Source organism: Pseudocercospora fijiensis (assembly GCF_000340215.1).
Source record: "Pseudocercospora fijiensis CIRAD86 unplaced genomic scaffold MYCFIscaffold_1, whole genome shotgun sequence".
Lineage (NCBI taxonomy): Eukaryota > Fungi > Ascomycota > Dothideomycetes > Mycosphaerellales > Mycosphaerellaceae > Pseudocercospora > Pseudocercospora fijiensis.
The window spans coordinates 4,955,236-4,976,463 of NW_006921532.1; the positions used below are offsets into that span (position 1 = coordinate 4,955,236).

Here is a 21,228-nt window from a genome sequence, read left to right on the forward strand (position 1 = left end):
CTAGACTCCTAAATTGACCTCTCGACGCTAGCGTAAAATGCGTAGTATATCGACGGCGATAGGCTAAGGCCGCGGGTAATACCGCCTATTAAATATTAATCGCGAGGTAGTTAAGTACGTAGCATTCTCGAAGGCGGTAGTTGTATGTATAGCGTAGTAGAAAGTCGACGTTAGTTAGCAGTAGAAACTAGAACTACTCTAGTCGCGGGGTTTGCTAATGCCGACTCGGGCCCTAATTCGGTATCGAATCGGGTACTAAGCCTACTAGGCAACTTCTATATCCTCTATTACTAACTTCGGTAGCAGGTTCGGCAAATTACGTTATCTATTATCTCGCTTCTTAACCTTACGCCTAGTGTATTATGTTGCCGCGGATTCATATACGGTCGTTTATTCGGCCTCCTACTTAGACTACTACTCTAGTATACGATCTATAGAATATTTCGATCGTTTTATGCCTTTGTTTGCTACTCGTTATAGCTAAACATATGCCTTTTCGCCGCCGATAGAGTTAGTAGCATCTATAGAAAACATGCTATCTTAATCGTTAGCTCGAACTATCTGCATGCCCTACTCTCGGGTCCTAAGACTAACCGCCTTACTAGCCTATACCCTCGTACTATAGCGGGTCTAGTCTACTCGCTATCGTATAATAATTGTTAGTTACTATAAGGATATAGATCGGTTAATTTAGCTGCATTGCGTAGCTTATAAGCACTCGCGTCTCGCGCCGGCGATCGCAGTCGCAACTCTGCTATAGATAGGCTTATATTTACATTACTAACTTTCGATTACTTATTACGTAGTACTATATTTACTACGACTTGTTAGTCCTGTATCTAGAACCGTCTATCGTATAGGGGTTTATACTACAACGATTATCTATAGCCTTATTACTTCGGTTACTAGTTGCGTAACTAAACTATTATATGCTTAAGCGCTAGATGCCTTACTTCGTCGATTTATTAGCTAGTTAGGCCCGACTCGCTAACCGACCTAGTTACGAGGCAGGCATTTAAGGTCGTTACCTTTCCTTATTACTACCTTCTTTAACATTTACTATTAACTCGTACTAATATATCTATTCTATGTATATATACCCCCTTACCCTCCCTATCGTACGTATAGTATATTATTTCCTTCGCTAATGCCCTATTCTAACTCGTATATAGGCCGCACTATATAACTTAGCCGTCGTGCTCGACTAGTATTAAGCTAGTATATATAGACACTCGTTACATAACGTAACTCTAACGGCTCGCGTTAGGGTCGGCGGGTATAAGCAGCTCTCCGCTCCTATTCTTACCTCCGCCGACTCTAACGTATAGCGAATTTTACTAACTCTATTAGTTTATCTGCTACTCTCGGATAGTGTACGTCGTTGTCGATCTATAGTCCCTAACCTCTGTTATATAAGTATTACTAATTAGTATGACCTATTATATACTAATGCTATATACTAGTTACAAACTCGTCGCCTACTACCTTTGCCGAGATAGTAGTCTCTACGAATGTCGAGGACTAGCTAAAGGACAACGAGCTACTAATTAAAGCCTTAAATAGCGGCAAAGACGTCCCTAAATATGTTATACTAAACCTGTATAGCATCGACAAGCCTCTTCTTACGTTAGTAATAAAAAGGCTCCTTCCGTATCTAGAGAAACATTTTTTATTTAACTAGTTAAAGGGGAAGTAGAGTCGCTAGCCCGTTAAGGGGCATTATAAGGAGGAGAAAGCTATAGTGTACGCTATTACTAGCAACCTTAACTATCCTACTAAACCTAGACGTACGCTATTAATGCCCGAATAGTACTTTAAAGATCCTAAATAGGCTCCGAAGTAGTACGTTAGGGGAATGCTTCTATAGGACAATGCAAATAGTCCGAATAATAAAATTTAGAGGTCTGCAGTCTACTTAGTATGCCGCCTTATATAGAAGGTTATAAGGGACAAGTTTACCCTACCGGCCGGTAATAATACTAAAGAGGAAGACGTATCCGAGAGCGAGACTAATAGATCCCGATAAACTACGCCCTCTATACCTAAGCGTAGAGCAAGTTCTGCCTCTACTAGTAAGACTAGTAGAGCCGGTCGGGTATTTAAGAGAATAACGCTAGGAGATTCGTACGGTAGTAAGGATACTAATCTAGTAATGTCCGACGCGCTACGCCCTATTAAGCCGGACCGGGCTAAGATTACGTTATAGTTTGGTATTATCGACTAGCGGTTACCTTTAACGGCAGACTACGACGTGTTTAGCCTAAATTAGTCTGTCCTATAATCGAAGACTTCTAATAATATTAGTGTAAAGGATTTGTTACAGCTCTAGCTCGTACGAGAGTTATTACTATCGCCCGAATAGTAGAAGTACGAATTCTTCGTAGTAATCGATCTAGCTCGCGGCCCTAAAGGTCTTTCTAAATGCAAGACTAATCCGATATTCCACTCCCTAGCTATAGAGATATACAATAGCTTAGATACTAGGATTTCTACTAGACTCGATTTCCTCGTCGGCAAAAATATAACGGACTATACTAGGATACCTTCTATATATCGTCGACCGTCCCTACTTAAGGCTTCTAGAACTATCGACCTAGCTTAGTACGGTGCTTCTATAGCTAGTAATCCTACCGAAATCAATATCGGTTAGGGTCCGTAGTCGCCTACGAAATCGGCTATTAAGCAAGCTAAGGACGACCGACTCGCTCGTAAGGATCGCACCGATCGCGAGCGCTATAAATAGCTTATCGCGGATAGATTCTAGAGGATATATAAAGAGTAGGAGGCAGCTCGGCAGGCAGCCGCGCGAAAAGCTATAGCCGACGTCGCCGCGGATATAATAGCGATTTAGTAGGCTATCGATAAGGCAGTTAAGGAGGTGCTCCGCGACAACGGTTATAATAGGAATACTGCTTTACTTCTAGTCGCCCTCGACGATTCGGTTCGAATAGCCGTCCGTTCTATATAGCCCGATACGACAGAGTATACGGTAAAGACCTATATTGCTTCTGCTCTACCTAAGATATAGCACGCTTCAAATAGACTAGTACTATCCCTAGCACAACCTCCGGCGTAGACAAATGCTAGTAATAATGCTAAGGATAATAGAAAAATTAATCCGAGCAAAGCCGACAATGCTAATAGCAAGAAGGCCGGAGATGTAATCGACTCGAAGCGAGATCGAATTCGCTAGAAATAGATCGAGTCGTTACCGAGTTAGATCGTATCGCTACTAGATCCGAATAAGCCTAAACTCGCCGTACGACTACCGGGCACGCAAGTAGAAGTCTAAGCCGACCCTCTACCGATCTAGACGTTAGTAGATTTTGTCGATTAGATCTCGTCGGCGATACCTAGCTAGTCGATAGATTTAGATATAGAAACCAACGTCGAGAAGCAGTTGTCTAGTAACGTATACTCCTATCTCGACGCTAAGAACTTCAAGTTAATATGCGATTTTAGACTACTCGATCCCTCTTAGACTTCGCTGCGTATAGGCGTTATTCCGCCTAATTAGAGATCGACTCGTCCGTTAAAGTCTTACTAATTCTATATAATTACCTAGACGCTTCTAGCTTCCGTTGCTAGCGCGGACTTCTATATCGGCGGTATAGACGTAGGTATAGGCAAGACGGTATATACGTTAGGGTACGTCGCTATAACCTCGATATAGTAGAGGGTATAGAGTAATAACGGGCTATTAACTACTAACGCCTATCCCTTTCGGCTATCTAATTCGTCGGTTAACCTAGGACTTCGGCTAAATAAGAAAATTGCGTTCGATCTGTAGGTATTAGCTAGCGGTACAAAGCCGGTTATCCGCCCTAGCGTTTACGTTGTCTGTGTTCCGAAGTAGCTAGCCGAAAACTAGATATATAAGATCGACAACTTTATACTACCCGGAGCTATATTCGTATATCTTATAAAAGACTCTAGTAAGCTAACGAAAGATAAGAGACGCAATAGAGCTAGTCCGTAGAACTACAACTAGGTCGTATATATCGAGGACGTTCTTTATCTCGATTATATAGCGCTCCCGACTCGGCTAGAACTAGAACAGGTATTCGGTACAAAGGTTATAGATAAGTAGTAGTTTAAAAAAGGCGTCCTAGTGCGCTTATTGCTTGAATACGAGGATATAGAAGTACCCCCTTATTTATAGTACTATAAATAGATCGTCCTTACTACCTCGACTATAATATCTAACGTACTAGATTTTATAACGTACGAACGAGCTAAGAAATAGAAGTCCTAGACACAGTCGGAGAAATCTAATTCGAAACCGCCGCTACTTCGTATACTAGCTGCGACTATTATCGTCGACGAGTTTTATATTACTAAGATATATAGCGCTAAAGAGTGGACTGCCGTCGCTAGTCTTATAGGCTATCCTTTCGTTCTCGGCCTAAGTAGTACCCCCTTTAGCAAACTATCTAATTTAGCTATTATCGCAACTGCCTCGGTATAGAGATACGTTAATGCCTACGATATAAAGGGGTACCTCTGCCCTGTTTAGTCGCCTTCTATAGTACAGTTTAATTTCGTCGACTAATCGCTATCGACTAAAGAGACGCGCGATATAGAACGTAACTTCTAGTTTAGCGACAATAGTAATATCTCTAACTCGGCTAGGCATATTAGCAATTAGGTTTCTAAGTACTTACAATCCGAATACTCTAACGCGATAGTAGGTCGAACAGAACTAAGTATTACAGATAAAGATACTCGGGCGCTAGACAAGTTTCGCCCTTAGTTACTAACGAAAATAGTTCGCCTTAAGAAGACGCTAATATAGCAACCTATACCTAATGCTCCGCGCGTACCGGCTGTCGATTATCTACTATATTCCTATTTTAATATTAGCTTACAATTTAAATCTATAGAAGATCTAGTACTAAGCGAGTAGGTCGAAGAATAGAAGGTAGCGGAAGATACCAAATTCATATACATGTCTAAGATAATACGGGTCTTTACTATGTTTCTATCGCTACTTCTCGTACTACGGGGGGGCGATACGGACTTAATTAAGGAACTTAGTACTTTTATACTATAGGACATTAAAAACATGCTTCCTAGGATACGCGACTACGGTCTATCGGATCCCTACCTCTAGGACTATATACTAATACTATATAACGAGCCGGTTATAGTATCGCTACGGTACATTATCCGAATTAAGCGTAGTAAGTAGCGCTAGCACGGGCATAGAAGTAAGATTGTGCTAGCTAGCTTTAAGCCGTAGAATGTCTTCGTTTTAGACTTAGTACGTATCTATCTGCCCCCCCCCCCCTATCTACTAAGCATATAAGACTAACATTTTTATAGTATCTTTAGTAGCTAGCTATACAGAAAAAAGACTCCGAGTATTACGATAACATCCTAAGCACTAGCAATATAGTATATAGAATCCTTATCGATACTTAGAGTAGCTAGACCGATACTACTAGGGCCGACCTTATTAAAGAGTTCGTATCTACGAGGAACAAGGTAAATAGATATAGCGACGAGAAGTGGCTTATAGTAGCATATACAAGCTAGATTATAACTAGTATAAACCTCCCCCCTGCGGATACCGTTATTATTATCGACAATTACTAGACTCTAGAGGCTAATATTTAAATAGGTAGAAGAGTATCTCGCGCGGCCGGCGTTTAGAGGGCAGATTTTACAGAGTCGTACCGATTTGTAATAGTATCGGTTATAATTATATAGGTAGTATAGGTTACAAGCAGACAGGTACGAGCTTAGGATATATAACAATCGCTCGGCTTCGAGAAGGAAAAAAAGAGGAAAAAGGGTAAAGTATAATAGGATATAGCTATAGCGTACGTCGGCGCTAGTATTGCGAGCGAGGGAAGTAGTATATAGAGTCGACGTCGACATAGCAGATACGCTATAAAATGTTAATATAAGCAAAGCAAGCCTAACGTTGTGTTTATCCGCGCCTAATGTTAATAACTACTACTATAGGTACAAATTAGCGATGCGACTCGATAACCGACTTAGGGTACGAGTCGGTAAGCCTATATATTAGGAAGCGACCTAGACTACCGCTCTACCCTTTAAATTAGCGATGCGACTCGATAACCGACTAGCTATCCGACTTAGTCCGGCTTAGGTTACTAATCGGCAAACCGACGTATTAGGAAGCTACCTAACCTACCGCCCTACCCTTCCTATCCCCTCTTACTATATATCCGTATAGTATGTTTCCCTATATTCCGTTACTACCTTCTTTGCGCATCGAGCATAATGTTATTATATACCTATTGTTTTCGTAATAGAAACGCAACCTTTTTACGCAATTGCTCTAACTCTAGTACTAACCGCTCTACCTCGTCTTGCAGTTCTTTATTCGTCTTCTATCGTATAAATAGCGGCGGTCTATTCTTGCGGATATATAGCGCTGCCCTGCCCGAGATTCGAATGCTTCGTTTAATCTATCTAACCGGGTTCTCTACGTTAGGAAAGGCTAACTAGCTACTACGTTTGTCGACTCGATTAAGTGCTAACGACTTAACCGCGTACTACGATTCTTAACTGTCCTTTACCTTATCTATATTATCGAAGTTCCCTATCGTTCTAGTGTTAAGTAGAACATATACAGTATAGACCCTAGGCTAGGAAATCGAATATAGTCGACTAGGTTACGTAGTATAGGCGATCGGTTAAACAACCCCGCAACCGTAGCTAGAGCGATTAGCAACTAGCGCGCTAGCTAGAACTACACTCGGCGCTACGATACTATTTACTATATAGCGCTACTATTATGCGTACGGAGCTAGACTATAGCCGGCGACAAGGAGCATCGCGAGGAGGACGCTACGGCTACGGCTATCGCGGGCCTCTAGTAGAATAAGAAGCCAAACCCTATCTACTACGCGGCGCCGCTATTATACTACGGAGCAAGATTATAGCTAGGGCAAAGGCGTAGGTAAAGTTAAGCTCGAGACACGAACTACGGCTACGGCTATTGCGGGCCTCTAGTAGAACAAGAACCTAAACCCTATCTACTACGCGGCGCCGCTATTATACTACGGAGCTAGATTATAGCTAGGTTAAAGGCGGCAAGAGCATCGCGGGAGGACAACCGAGTCGCCTTACTTACTCTTAGAGTATCCTATAACTATACCTTTATTATTCTTGCTATACATTGCTCCGACGTATATAACCTAGCGTAATGCCGTTAGGTTAGACAATAAGGAGCAATGTATAGCAAGAATAATAAAGGTATAGTTATAGGATACTCTAAGAGTAAGTAAGGCGACTCGGTTGTCCTCCCGCGATGCTCTTGCCGCCTTTAGCCCTCTAGCCGAACAAACGGTCCCTTATTATCTAACCTAACGGTATTACGCTAGGTTGCATACGTCGGAGCAAAAGCCGTTTAGAGTTAAGGTTAGGCCTATTATCGGCTTCGCGAAGGCTACCGACAAGATCTAGGTTTAGCGTTTTAGTAATACTAACTAGGTTAGATTCCGCCTTGCCGACTGCAGTATCCCGAATGCTATAACGCGATAGATTACTATAAATAATTACTTCCGTTAATACTACGGAATTACCCTTAGATACCTAGATCGTCCGGTACTTAACGTTAGTATACGCGCTAATCCCTAATACCTACCTGCCGAGCTGTATACAATCCGTACTAATAAGCCTTATCGACGCCTGCTTAGAGGCGACTAGACTTCTAAGATGCTCAAATTCGCAGCTATATTTCTAAACCTCGATGCTATATCTATTACCGGAACTCCTAGTGCTAGGCTTAGGAATAGTCCGCGGCTCTTCCGTCTTGCCGATCCTACCGGTAATTATTAGTTAACTCCCGTAAAGCTATTTAGCTTCTCGGTAGGTACTAGTATAATTATAGTGCCCGGCCGCATCCTAGATACTCCTCGCGTAGGCTATAATTCGAATTCGAAACCTAGTATACTATAGAAGGACTGCTAGAACTTGCAGAGCGTTAAGTTTACTAGACCTAGAAAATTTGATAAGTAGTTGGTTCTAGTTACTAACCGTAAGAGCAATCGAGGTAGTATACTATATAGTAACCTAGGTAGTCCTAAAAAGGCCTTTACAAAGCTCTACGGTAGCAAAGAGAAGTATCCGAAGATAACCGTAATTATCGTTAGTAAGCGTTACTACACTCGTTTCTACCCGACTCGTAGGCAGGATATATATAATAACTATTAGAACCTACTCGTAGGTACAGTCGTCGACTATAGTATCGCCGACAAGATCTATATAGGGTCGGGCTATAGGCACATTTAGGACTTTAAGGCACAGCACGACCCGCTTACTACGTAGTTACTAAGGACGAAATCAAGTTTAAGGCGGATAAACTTTAGCAATTTATACACTACCTCTGCTACTTCTTTAGCCGTACGACAAAGGCTGTGTCTATCTACCTACTAGCATACTACGTAGACCTTCTTTGCGAGCGTAGCCGTGCCTATTTGTTTAGCGTCCTAGCTAAGAGTTATAGCAGTAATTCTTTAGTCTTTAACGCTAGACAAGAGTAGTCTCGTCTAGAGGATAAAGAAGAAGAAGAAGAAGAATTCAATATTAGGAGAATAAACTTTAGCAATTTATATACTACTACTACTACATCTTTAGCTATACGACTAAGGCCGTGTTTACCTATACTAGATATGCACCTTAGCAATCTAGCGCCCGGACTCGATATAAGGCTAATAACGCCGTAGGCTCGGATCTAGCACCGGCATATTAAAAGGGCGTATAAGGCTACAATTATTATTAAGCAGCTAATCCCTTCGTTATAGGCGAAGGCAAATAGCTCTACCTATAACGAAGAGGTTAGCTGCTTAATAATAATTGCAGCCTTGTATGCCCTTTTAATATACCGGTGCTAGATCCGAGCCTGCGGCGTTATTAGCCTCGACCTTCGTTAACTACGGCATAACTACGACGGCGACGAAAATCCTATAGTACTTCTACCGAGAATTACAACGAGATACTATAAAAGACAAGAAACTATATAGCGGAACCTAAAGTAGTGCGGAACTCGTACGAGTCGAGACTAATTAGGCTATCCGCCGCGAGTCGGTAGTAGTAACAGTAGCAATAGGATATAGATCTAGTAGCCGAGAGGCTAGATAGGACAAGGAAACTAGATAGCGGGAAGTAAAGTAGTGCGGAACTCGTACGACTCTAGGCCGAGTAGGCTATCCGCCGCGAGTCGGTAGTAGTAATAGTAGCAATAGGATATAGATCTAGTAGCCGGGAGACTAGATAAGACAAGGAAACTAGATAGCGGGAAGTAAAGCAGTGCGGAACTTATGCGACTCTAGGCCGAGTAGGGCATCTATAGTAAGTCGGTAGTAGTAATAGTAGCAATAGGATATAGATCTAGTAGCCGGGAGGCTAGATCGGATAAGGAAACTAGATGTCGGAAAGTTAAGTAGTACGGAACTTATACGAATCGAGACTAAGTAGGCCATCTATAGCGAGTCGGTAGTAGTAGTAGTAGTAGTAGAATGCTAGGATAGTAGCTAGGACAATAATTTCAACTAGTAGTAGCTAAACTCTTCGGTACTGCATTAATCTATATTAAGGCCTATCGCGATAAAATGCATAGGCATACGTATCTATAATCAAATTAGTCGCTATATATACCGGAATGTTTCAAGTTACTTCTAGGTAATTCGACAATCCGCGAAGGCGTAGTTGCCGCTAGCATATAGGATATAGGTTAGTCTAGCGCTAACCGAGCGTCTAACACGAAGACAGTAATACTAGAAAATAGCATCGTAATATAGTAGGATATAAGTTTGATATATTAATAGTATTACCGAAAAGTGCAGGCTAACTCTAAGATACCGAGTCGTAGTATTAATCCGCCCCTAAATTATTAATCGACCCCGAACTTAGCAACCCTATATATAAATAATGCATATGTCTATACTAGACTAGCAGTGCTCGCACGCTATCCTGCGATAGCATATAATACTGCCTTAAGCCGACCGTAGCAAACGTTTATCGTGCTACTTAGAGTTAGCAGTAGCTAAATATTCGAGTTATAGTAAAACGTACTTCTCTAGACACTATCGATATACTACTTATCTACGCCGCGGACTAAAGCAATAGTACGATCCTTACTAGCGTCCTAGTCTAATATACTGCCGTCCGGAAACATAATATAGTCGGCGAGCTTAGTATTAGCTAGAACTAGATCGTATAGGAGAAATAGACACTACTACTGTTAGTCCTCGCATAAAGATATAGAGCAATTTCACTCTCATCTGGTCTTCCAATCCAATCGAATTTCCGAACCCGATATGCACGAGTCGTCGTCTCCGCAAAAGCAACATCCAAGACAGTCTTTCCCTGCTGATCGAATTCAGAGAATTCAGCAATGAGACCCCAGCTCACCAAGGTATGTCCATCAGGTAAGTTCTGCATCGAGCCTTGATTCTGCGCCAAACCCTTGATCGTAGGGAAGAATTGCTTCAACAGCCTGGACTCGCTACGTCGAAGATACAGTCTAGTATAAGGGCAATTCGACCCCGATCGGAAATATACCTAGCCGACCTTAACACCTAGAACCCTAAAGCGGGTTAGAGCCGCAGGCTCTAGCTAATAGAATAGTGCTATTAGCTAGGGAGCGGATAACTAGCGCACTATCCCTAGAGCGACGCAAGACCCGATACTTAGCTGCGCTAGAGGTTGAGATATAGGTTAATATTAATAAGTCGGCGTATAGGTCTATATAATAGCGTATATATAATAGCGTATCTATAATAGCGTATATATAAAAATCAAATAGAGTCGACAGGATAAGGCTTTATACTTCTATCTAATAGGCGCACCGACAGGATAGTCGTAACTGCTACGAGTCTTAGAGGCCTTAGATTTAATATAAACTGCTTATTAGATGCCGCCTTAAACGACGTCGTTACTAAGTCGGCTAAGCAATACTTACTAGCAGTTACTCGAGCGCTATTCGTTTACTTTGCTTAGGAATACAACCTAGCTATAACATAACTAGAGCAAGCCTTAGTAGTACCGGGCGAATTTAACGTAATTAATAATGCTACAGGGCAGTATTAAACCGGAGCAATGCTACTCCTACACGTATATAGAATTGAACATATATAACGCATTTTACGGTATAATATATAGGCCTTAGGGCGTTAGAAGTAACGTAGAAGTCTAGTCGAAGTGTAGTACAGTCGTTTATATTTAGTATTAATTTTCTGATTAGTTCTAACTAGTAGCCGAGTCGGACGGCGAGTCGGTATACAAATTAGTATTTAAATATTATCGCAAGAGGCGCTAGTAGAGTGACATTAAGTTAGTATAATCGAACGGGATAAATCCGAGATTTTGCCGAATCCGCGGGCTACGAATCGATATCGAGTCGGACCCCGACTTATACCTAACTTCGTAGTAGTAGAGCCTTAGTAACTTCGTATACGTCGACATACGGCAACCCTATAGTAGCTATAGTACTAGCGCCTATTATCGAAAGCTAACTATATATATAGTAATGTCTTACTATATCGAATGCAGGTTATGCAACCGGCTACTTAAAAGCTCCTACGGCTATAAGCAATATAGAAACAAGTGCGAGAAACGCGTCGTACTAAAAGAATTTGCCGAGCACGATTCTACTACAAATAATGCCGCGAAGCGAGCCCGACTTAACTTATATACGATCTAAGGTAGTAACTAGAGCGCCGAACAAGCCGACGATAGATCGACACTAGAAGGTATATAGCAAGACGTAAATAAAGAAGGCATAATAGAAGCTGTTCTAGTAACGACATTAACGCTAACAGTACTAGTGCTATAGGAAGATAAGGGAAGTATAGATAGCATTAAATAGGATAGATATCTTAAATTACCGGAATTCGATATATAGGATAGCCTAGCGGACGAAGACGAAATAGAAAGCGTATAGGCAACTACCGCCGGAACGATAATAACGCTAGGAAGCTAGAAGTTAATAAGATTACGGCTAACACTAAAAGGCTACTATACCGCGGATAATATCGATGTATTTACCGAATACACTAGCCGTACCGCTAGCAAGCCTATAGCTAGGTATAGCATAATTACAGTTTGGTATAGTAGAGTGAATACAAGCGCCTAATCTATAAGCAGCGTTAAAATACGAACACAAGATACTTCGGGCGAGTACGGAACATTTAAGTTACTATTCGACATAAGCTTTACGTAATTCTTAAAGAGAGAGAGAATATCCGGATATGTAATTGCAAGGCTTTTCGAAGACGAGAGGCTAGTACTACTATACGATCTACTAAGCTGGAAAAGCATAAAGGCTATAACGTCGAAACTGCGAGCCGGCGGTATACTACTATCGAGGGTATTAGGTTAAATAAAGGTTCGAAAGCTATACCTTCCGATAAGTCGAACGGGTTGCGGTAGTACGGAGCTAGTGCTACGATACCGATCCGTTAAGAAAGCAGTAATGTTCTTAATAGGTTATAGTAGCTTTAGGAATAATCTAGTATATAAGCTATATCGAGCGTAGACGACTAACGACCTACTACGGCGAATCTACTCTAATATAGCGTTAGCAGACTAGTAGTAAGATACCTAGAGCAAGATAGATATAGACGGCGCAACGATCGTACCTCTAATCGTATTAACCGATAAAACGCAGATAACTAACTACTAAGGTAACTTAATAGCATACCCTATATACCTTACTATCGGAAACCTATACGTACGAGCACGCAACGCGAACAATAGACCCGGTACGATCTTACTAGGACTACTACCGGTCGTTAAGGATAGCGATAGTTTTACTAAAAACAGTATATATTATATATCGATAGTATATATATTTCGCTCCGCTATAAAAGCGGCCGACGGCGAGGGCTAGGACATTATATACGTAGATAGCGCGACGCGCAGGTGCTTTCTAATCTTAGCAGTAATGTTAGTAGACTATAAAGAGCAAGTTGCAATTACCGGAGTTAAGACAAACATGCATTACCTAAGTTGCCTAGTATACCCGATAGAACGAGAGCACCTCGATATTATAGTAAAATAGCGGTTATACGAATCTACGAAGCAGCGACATCTAAGGCAACGCAAAGGCGAATATATAGCGAAGGATCCGTAGAACGTCTACGACATCGATTGCTTTATATAGCGCTAGAAACACGTCGACATATACCGGTCTTTAGTAGTAGACACACTATACTAGCTACTAAAAGGAGTGCTAATATACGCAATCTAATAGACTACGGACCTACTAGTAGACAAGATAAGCTATATAAAAACGAGGAGATACCGACTAGTTGCCGACTCGACCCCGAATAGGGGCCTATCTACTAAAACAAGAAAGCTAGGGAAAATAGTAGTATAAGGGATTATCGACATAATACTAGACAGACGGTTCGCGTATATGCCTATATATACTAATCTTCGCAAGTTCTGCCACTACTTAGCAGTTACTTAGTAGATAGGCTAAGAGTAGCAAAGCGTCCTACGAGTCTTATTAGTTGTATTTATACTACTACTCGAAGAGATCTATTAACCGCAGGCGATAAGATTTCTACGTATACTAGTAGACTTTACCGTTCTAGCGATATATAGATGCTATAACGACGAAACAGTTAAGTATCTTAGGATAGCATTATACCGGATAAACGAATAGAAGAATGTATTTCGCCTATATAGGGTAACAAAGGTATAGAAGAGGGCCTAGCGGGAGGCGAAGGCTACTACGCGAAGAACGAACGACCTAAATAACGACGATGCGGTTACAATAGACGAGGACGACGAAGCTAACGAGCTAATAATAACACAAATAGAAGGGCACTTTAATATACCGAAATTCTACGGTATAACATATACCCCGAGCTATATTAAGACGTTCGGCAATCTTCTAGACTTAAATACTAGCTATTTCGAGTACAAACACTATAAACTACTAAAGCTTGCATTTCGGCTAATAAACAAGAAGCCTAGCTAGGAAGAAAGTATACTAGATAGCGATACTAATAGATTAAATATATAGGCCGAAGACGACAAAGAATATATAGCAATCCCTATAAATGCTCGCACTATTAAGGAGTATACGCAATAGCTAATAATGCTAACTATAGTACGGCTAGTAGAGGACATCCTAGGATACTAGCCCGAGAAACAGAGGGACAGAAAGAAATCGGTTAAGTAGATTACGATAAGGGAGGCTATAGCTATAATAGAAGAGAACTTAGGTCGCGACTTCTAACAAGCGATTGCAGTATTCGTACGGCAATAGGGTGCCTACGATAAGAATAGCGCATTAAGCACCGCAGCCGACCCTAACGATATTATAACGAACTATATATATGTCCTAGATATAGAGATCTGCTTCTACGGTAGAATCCGATACTAGAAGCCTACGGGTAAGGATATAGAACATCCTAACGTAGTAGCAGCCGACTTCGCGAGATATATACTAAACTAGGAGGGGCTCTACGGCAATAGACGTTATAATTTTATATAGGTATAGGAATACAACGTTAATTGTATAGAAACACCTAATAAATTAGCGGTTCGATTCGGCGGTCGCCTACTAGCTTAACTAAAGTACGTAATCTCGATTAACATAGAAATAGGAATTAAATATAGGAAGGGGCTTAGGACGAAACGGAGGCCCGTTATAGGCGTTTTTATTAAGCTTTACGACTATGTTAACGATAAGAGCGAGTATAAGGATGCGTATAGTCTAACGACAATCCGGCTATAGCGTCTTTTACCGTACTATAGTAGACTTAAAGGGCGACGGGTATATAGCCTACTACTAGTCTATTATATATTATATACCGTACCTATAGACGAAGGCGCCCTATATAGGACTCGCTATATTAATAGTATAGTTGATTTCGAGACGTATAACACAATTTACGACGAGGAATAGAAGGATAAGGAAATGCGAGCTATAAAGGCTTACGAGCGAGTAATAAAAAGGCAACGTGCCGTATAGAGTATATAGAAATCGTATCTCCGAAATATAGAGGACAATAATACTAAGGCGGCGAAGAATAATTTTATAGTTTATAGAGAACATATAAGACAGGATGTAGCGATATATAGTAACGACGGTTAATATAATAGTAATATACTTAAAACTATAGTACTACTAGTATATTCTAGTTTAGACCGAGTCGACTAATACGACCGAGTCGACGAGTCGATAAGTATTAATATAGTACTATACGAATAGTATAAACACTACTAACGACTACGACTACGAGCGACCTAGAGCGATCCTATATATATAAAAATTTACTATATCGATCCTATCGATCGCGTCGATCCTATCGATCCTATCGATCCTAAGCGATCCGGGTATAAGTTAGGTCGCAACTCGGTCGCTTAGGATCGCTTAGGATCGCTTAGGATCGCTTAGGATCGCTTAGGATCGCTTAGGATCGCTTAGGATCGCTTAGGATCGATAGGATCGATAGGATCGACGCGATTAGAAAAAAAGTTTTCGTAACGTAGCTGCTACCCTTAAAGGGTAGATCGAATACTATATAAGAAGGGTATATTAGTAGGTAGATAGGGTAGTAGTAGGTATAGGTAGTATTCGATAGAGATCTAAGAGGAGAGGGAGGAAGGCAGGCAAGTTAGCCTATTACTAAGCGCCAAGCCCTGCCTAAGGCACTAAGACCCTAGCTTTACTTAGCCTAGTTATATACTAATTACGTATAGCCTCTTTAGCCCTAATATACGGTTAATAAAGGAATTAAACCGTTACTAACTAAATAGGCTCTTATTCTTAACGCCTTATAGTTAACAACCTCTAATATAGATAACCTACTATTAATTAAGACTAATTTCTACGACTATATCTATAGAAGAGGTAGCTTTATTGCCTCTAACGACTACTAGATACGCTATAGCAATATAAAGCTATTCTAGAGCTATAAGGCCGCTACCTTACTATTACTAGTAGCCTATACCTTGCGGCTTTGTTAGACTACTACTAATATAGTTACTACTAAGCGGACCTTCTTAGCTTTTAAGCTAATATAAACGAGGCTTTATTCTCGTCTAATAATAGAGCGACTTAACTAGCTAATCTTTATCTACTTTAACTATCGAGTCCTATATAGAGAGTAGGAGCTATAGAGTAAGAAGCGGAAGCGGACAACTCCCTTAAAAGGTAATACGTTTATACTAGAATAGAATAGACAAATAGACGAAGAAGAAGTAGCCGCTATTACTAATACGATAGTACTATTATAAGGTGCAGTCTACGACGCTATAAGCGACAGTTTAAATAGCAATCTGCCTACCTATAACGAGTATATAGAAGAGGCGGAGCTAGAGATAGTATTTAGAAAGGTAGATATCTAAGATCTACTAACCTAAAGCGATAGTAAGGTCTTTAAGGTCTATATAGCAATATCTATATATTTGGTGCCTGCGAGTTATGCCTTGCGAGTTAATAATAGTCGCACTATATTGTGTATTATTAATAGTCGCACGCGCGCGACCGAATGAGGTTTGTCGACCCCTGCAGTTTTGCCGTTTCGCCGGGAGCGTAAGACTAGCTTGACGCCACCAGGAACGGTTTCCTTGACAGGATTTTAGATTTCTGGCTTTAGAATAGACTTGAGTGCTCTCAACACGCTAGAATGCAGCTTCGACCGGCGTAATGATGCGTGATCTCGATGCGTGCGAAGAGCTTCTCTCCAAGCTGTTGATTCATGGGGATCGCATGAACGTTCGGAAGGTCTCGTCGCATTATCCGTCTAGCGACAAGCATTGCTGAGGACATGTCCAGATGCTCGCAGACTGGGATATTCTCTTCGGGGAGAGTGCCCGGTCAGTTCTATTGACTCAAAGACCAAGATTTCGGAAGCATAATAATGGTGACTCATTGGTGAGACATGCCCGCTCTCACCTACTAGTAATGTTGTTGTCTCGGCCTCCTTTCCGCGGGATGGCAGTGGCAGTGGCTTCGGAGAACGGGTCGTTGCAGTGTGAAGACACGGCAATGACTTCACGGAGGCGCAGGTGGTGTCGGGAGCCTCCCAGGTGCCGGCGGGATACACGGTCACGGTCGCGGTCGCGGTCACGGTCACGGTCACGGTCGCGGTCACGGTCACGGTCACACTCGTATCAACTCAATCAACATGCCAAGCCAAGCCAAGCCAAGCTGCACGCGTTCCAAATTGTTCGGTGCCTCAAACCAAGCTCTCGTTGTTGTGGGCGCGCTGCTGACCCAATGAGTAGAGACCTTTAGCAATCTCGAGTGTCAGAATTTAGTAGTGTTCACCAGGGTTGGTAACTAGGCCTATTTGAGACGGCTCTTCCGAGTGGTTTAGCAACCTCCTTTTGCTACCTCTTGGCTGCTTAGTTATCGTATCTATAGTAATGTAACCTAGCTCTTTAATATAGACCTTAGCTAGTAGTATTATCGCTATAACCGTAGGCTTAATAGACGCTTAAGTAAGACAGTTATTGCTAGACTATTAGGTAGTTGTCGGACAAGCGGCTAGCGCCTATCTCGAGTTAGTAGTCGATATTATCGTAGATAATAAGGCCGACGAGGCGTACGAAGGCGATTAAATAAAGAGCCTATATTCTAACGATTATAACCGGCTTAAAAGGACGAGGTTATAGGACCTAACTAACGATTAGTGTAAGCGTAGATTTCGCTTCTAAAAGCAGGATCTATATAGGCTCGTAAGGTTGCTTAAATTAGACTAGATTAAGTATTTATACCGTATAGAACCTACTAAGGAAGAGGCGTTACTAGTACTTCTATAGCAACTCGCAAGTAGTGCTACTTAGCAGTCGCTAGCGTACGAGTTTAGTAGAGGGCCGACCTAGATTAGTATTATATTTAATACTGTTCTTAAGCACTTAGACGACTTCTTTAGCGACAGATTATTATTTAATACTCGTCGGTTAACTCCTTAGTATTTGCGGAGGTATATAGAGGCACTAGAACCGGACATTAGTCTTGCTAAAGTATATGGATTTATTAATAGTACCCTTCGTCCTTACTATAGGCCTAAGTACGACTAAAAGCTATACTATAGCGGATATAAGAGAGTATATAGCATTAAATTCTAGGCTATTATTACTCCTAACGGTCTATTGTCGTCGCTGTATAGTCCTAAACCTAGCTCTTTCGAAGATTCTTAGATAGTATATAAATCTAACATTTAGTGGATTTGGTATGCGTTATTCGATAGGTACGGATTAGACGACAAGGTGTTTATTTATAGAGACTCGGCGTACGTAGTAGCGGATAGTATTATATCTGCTTTTAAAGGTTAGAATAGTTAGCCTCGTACGCCGCTATAGAGGCAGATAGACTAAGAGATGTCGGCGTTAAGGGTTGCTATAGAGTATGTATTCGGACAGATATCTAATCTGTAGCGGATTAACTTAGTTAAGCAGAAGGCGGACTTATAGGCTATTAGATCTATCTATCGAGCGTGCGTTCTTCTTACTAACTGCTATACCTGCTATTATAGTAATTAGGTATCTATAGGTCGTATAGATCTACTATTATTAGAAGAATACCTCTATTCGAGGGCGACTAATGCTTAAATTAGTAACGAGATTAGAGCCTTAGTTAAGACGGTTCTACCGCTAGGATAGCGACCGCTATAACTAGAGCGAGGTAATAAGGGCGATAAAGGAGATAGGTATACGTCGCCGGCGATAGAAGACGAGGGTAGCGATAGTAATAGTAATAGAAGAACGACGATAATGTCGAGAAGTTAAAGTATAGCTTTACAATTCTAACGGTATTCTTAGCACTCGTACTATAGGAGCGAGTATATTTCGAGCTATTAGTGTATATCTAGAAAGCAGCGAAAATAGGTAACTAGAGCGTCTGTACGCGATTCTCGTAATATCTCGGCGATGTTGTTAACCTATTACTAAGTAATAGTTATATACTACTAACCCTATCCCTCCTCCTATTTCCTAAATTTCTAGCGATAATCTCGCGATTAAGAGAACAACAAGGCAACGGCAGGAGCAACTAGTTCGCTAAATCGATACTAAAGAGCAATATTGCTAACAAATAAGTAGGGATTTGCTTTAACTAATCCTATAAAACAAACTCTATACTATAATAACTACTACCTACTCCTCCGAGTCGAAAAAGTCCTCGGGGACCTTAATATCGTCTATATTCTAATCCTAATCGTAGCGATCTAACTACCCTATCTGCTATAAGAAGCCTAGTTTCGGTAAGCGCTCGAATAGCTCTAGTATTAGTATCTTGCTCTTCCTACGGTAGATAACCTATAATAGCACTTAAGTGCAATTCGGATATATACCTATTACCGTCTAGCTAATATTAGTAAGTTGCTAGTTAAGAGAGAGATAATAGCACTTATAATAGTAGTATTAAGGTGCTATAATTCGTTCTTCTAACTATTAGTTAGGCCTCGAATATAGTGCTAATTAAGGGCAGTTAGGCCCTCCTTAATCTTCTCGAAGTGCGGTTTTAGCAATTCGTTTAGTTTCGAGAACGCTCTATTAATCGAGGCGTTATTGTTACGCTTACGGCGGCGTAGTCGCATCCGCTAAGTCGTCGATGGTATAGAAGGCGTAGATTCTTCCGGCTTAGTAGAGGTCGCCTAAGAAGAGCCGCTACTATTCAATCGACGTCGCTTCGAGCCTAACCTGTCTATTAGACTATCGCGGACAACGATCTCCTTACGCCGAGCCGCCTCCTTCTATTCCTTTATCGCTACCTTATCGAAGAGCTAAGGGTTTATATATATAGCGTGTTTAATAAAGAAGTCCTTCGCTTACGAGAGGTTATCGTTACTAGGCGCTATACTAGTAGAGCGCTCTTTAGCGGCCTATTCCTTTACCCTCTTAACTAACTTAACGTTGTAGCTCTATCAGAAGCTAGAATTACTACTAAACTCCTTCTTACTATTAGTACGAGCCTACGCATTCATACGACCTCTAACAAGCCGATAGAAGTTAGTAATATTGCCCTTCTTATAGGCATACTTTATATTATTTATTTGCTAGAAGATAACTAACTCTATTCGAGCCGATAGCTTGCCTAGCTTTAATAGGTAAGCTATATTACTACTGCCCTTCTAAGATAGTGTTTCTACGGTCTTAATTAATAGCGAAGGTCTAGGTAATAGAGATAGCTGTAATTGACTTGCTAGAGTAGTTAGTAGCGGCATAGATAATAATAGAGAGGCGTATTTACTAGATCTAGTCGCTATATCGATAACTCTAGGTAGTAGGTAGGGGGAGGGGAGATAGCGACCTACGAAGGTATTACGGAAGGCTATAATAATCTCGATTCGCTAACAAATTAATAGGATAGGAAGACGAGCGATCTACTACCTGCCTTCGAGTCCTCTAGCCGCCTTATTACTATCCCTCCGAGTCCCTTATAAAGCCCGATTTCTACTCGAATTTTCTATCTAATAACGTTACCTTCTATACTATTACACACTATCTACATTATTCGTACGACCTTAACTATTATTAAGAGCTTGTAATATATTATAATAGACATACTACTAGTAGTATAGAGCCTCCGAAGGTGTTATTTAGTATACTATAGAGCGATCGATAGAAGGTTTAATATTATAGGGGAAGGTAGTTACTATCGCTAAGGCTACTATACCGCTTCTATATCTACCTCCTTTAGTAATAGACTCATTGCATTACGACCTACGGCATTACAATCGATTAGCTATATATAGTATAGTAGATATAGTAGATACAGGTAGTAAACTATTAGTTAGAAGTTGTTGTCGGAGGTGGACAGCGACACCTCCTACTAAAGGTCTCTAGTGTCTCGTTAAATGCTGACCCGTCCTAGCTCGTAATCTTCTATGGCCAGGTCTGGTAATATGATGCTTTAGTGCCGCTGCTTTCAGTGGATCTGGCCCAAGACGGTACTGCTAGGGTTAGAATTTGGATGGTGGCTGCATGACTCCCGTAGCATCACCTCTAGCGACATGCGCAGTGCCGCCGCCTTCTTGCGTTTGTCTCAAACACGATCCGTCGAGACGTTGACCCAGCAGGAGTGCTGCCGAGCGCCATGTGTGCCCAAACCTGGATTCCTTCTGAGCCAGCGAACTCAGAGCCCTACAAGCCTTCCATCGAGCCATTATTCACCGACGCCGCTGGCCTAATATGTGAGTTTCCCTTATAATCGGAACGACTCTCGGATGCGTAAGTTACGAAAGACACGTCTCTTCAAGCACCTTTGCTCTTCGCCGCTCCATA

General features: G+C 41.3%; 1 protein-coding gene across 1 annotated transcript; it reads right to left on the reverse strand.

Annotated features, from left to right (window-relative positions):
- Positions 1-540: 540 nt before the first annotated feature.
- MYCFIDRAFT_169986 (uncharacterized protein) lies at positions 541-21,227 on the reverse strand (the record flags this gene model as incomplete). The annotated part of the gene is made up of 16 exons (XM_007923243.1): positions 541-551; positions 10,254-10,259; positions 10,302-10,464; positions 16,476-16,504; positions 16,548-16,601; positions 16,639-16,797; positions 16,831-16,866; positions 16,895-17,116; positions 17,156-17,176; positions 17,216-17,230; positions 17,270-17,302; positions 20,810-20,900; positions 20,934-20,988; positions 21,017-21,087; positions 21,118-21,130; positions 21,193-21,227. 16 exons carry the CDS (start codon positions 21,225-21,227, stop codon positions 541-543), a joined length of 1,014 nt encoding a protein of 337 aa, XP_007921434.1.
- Between the last annotated feature and the right edge of the window lies 1 nt (position 21,228).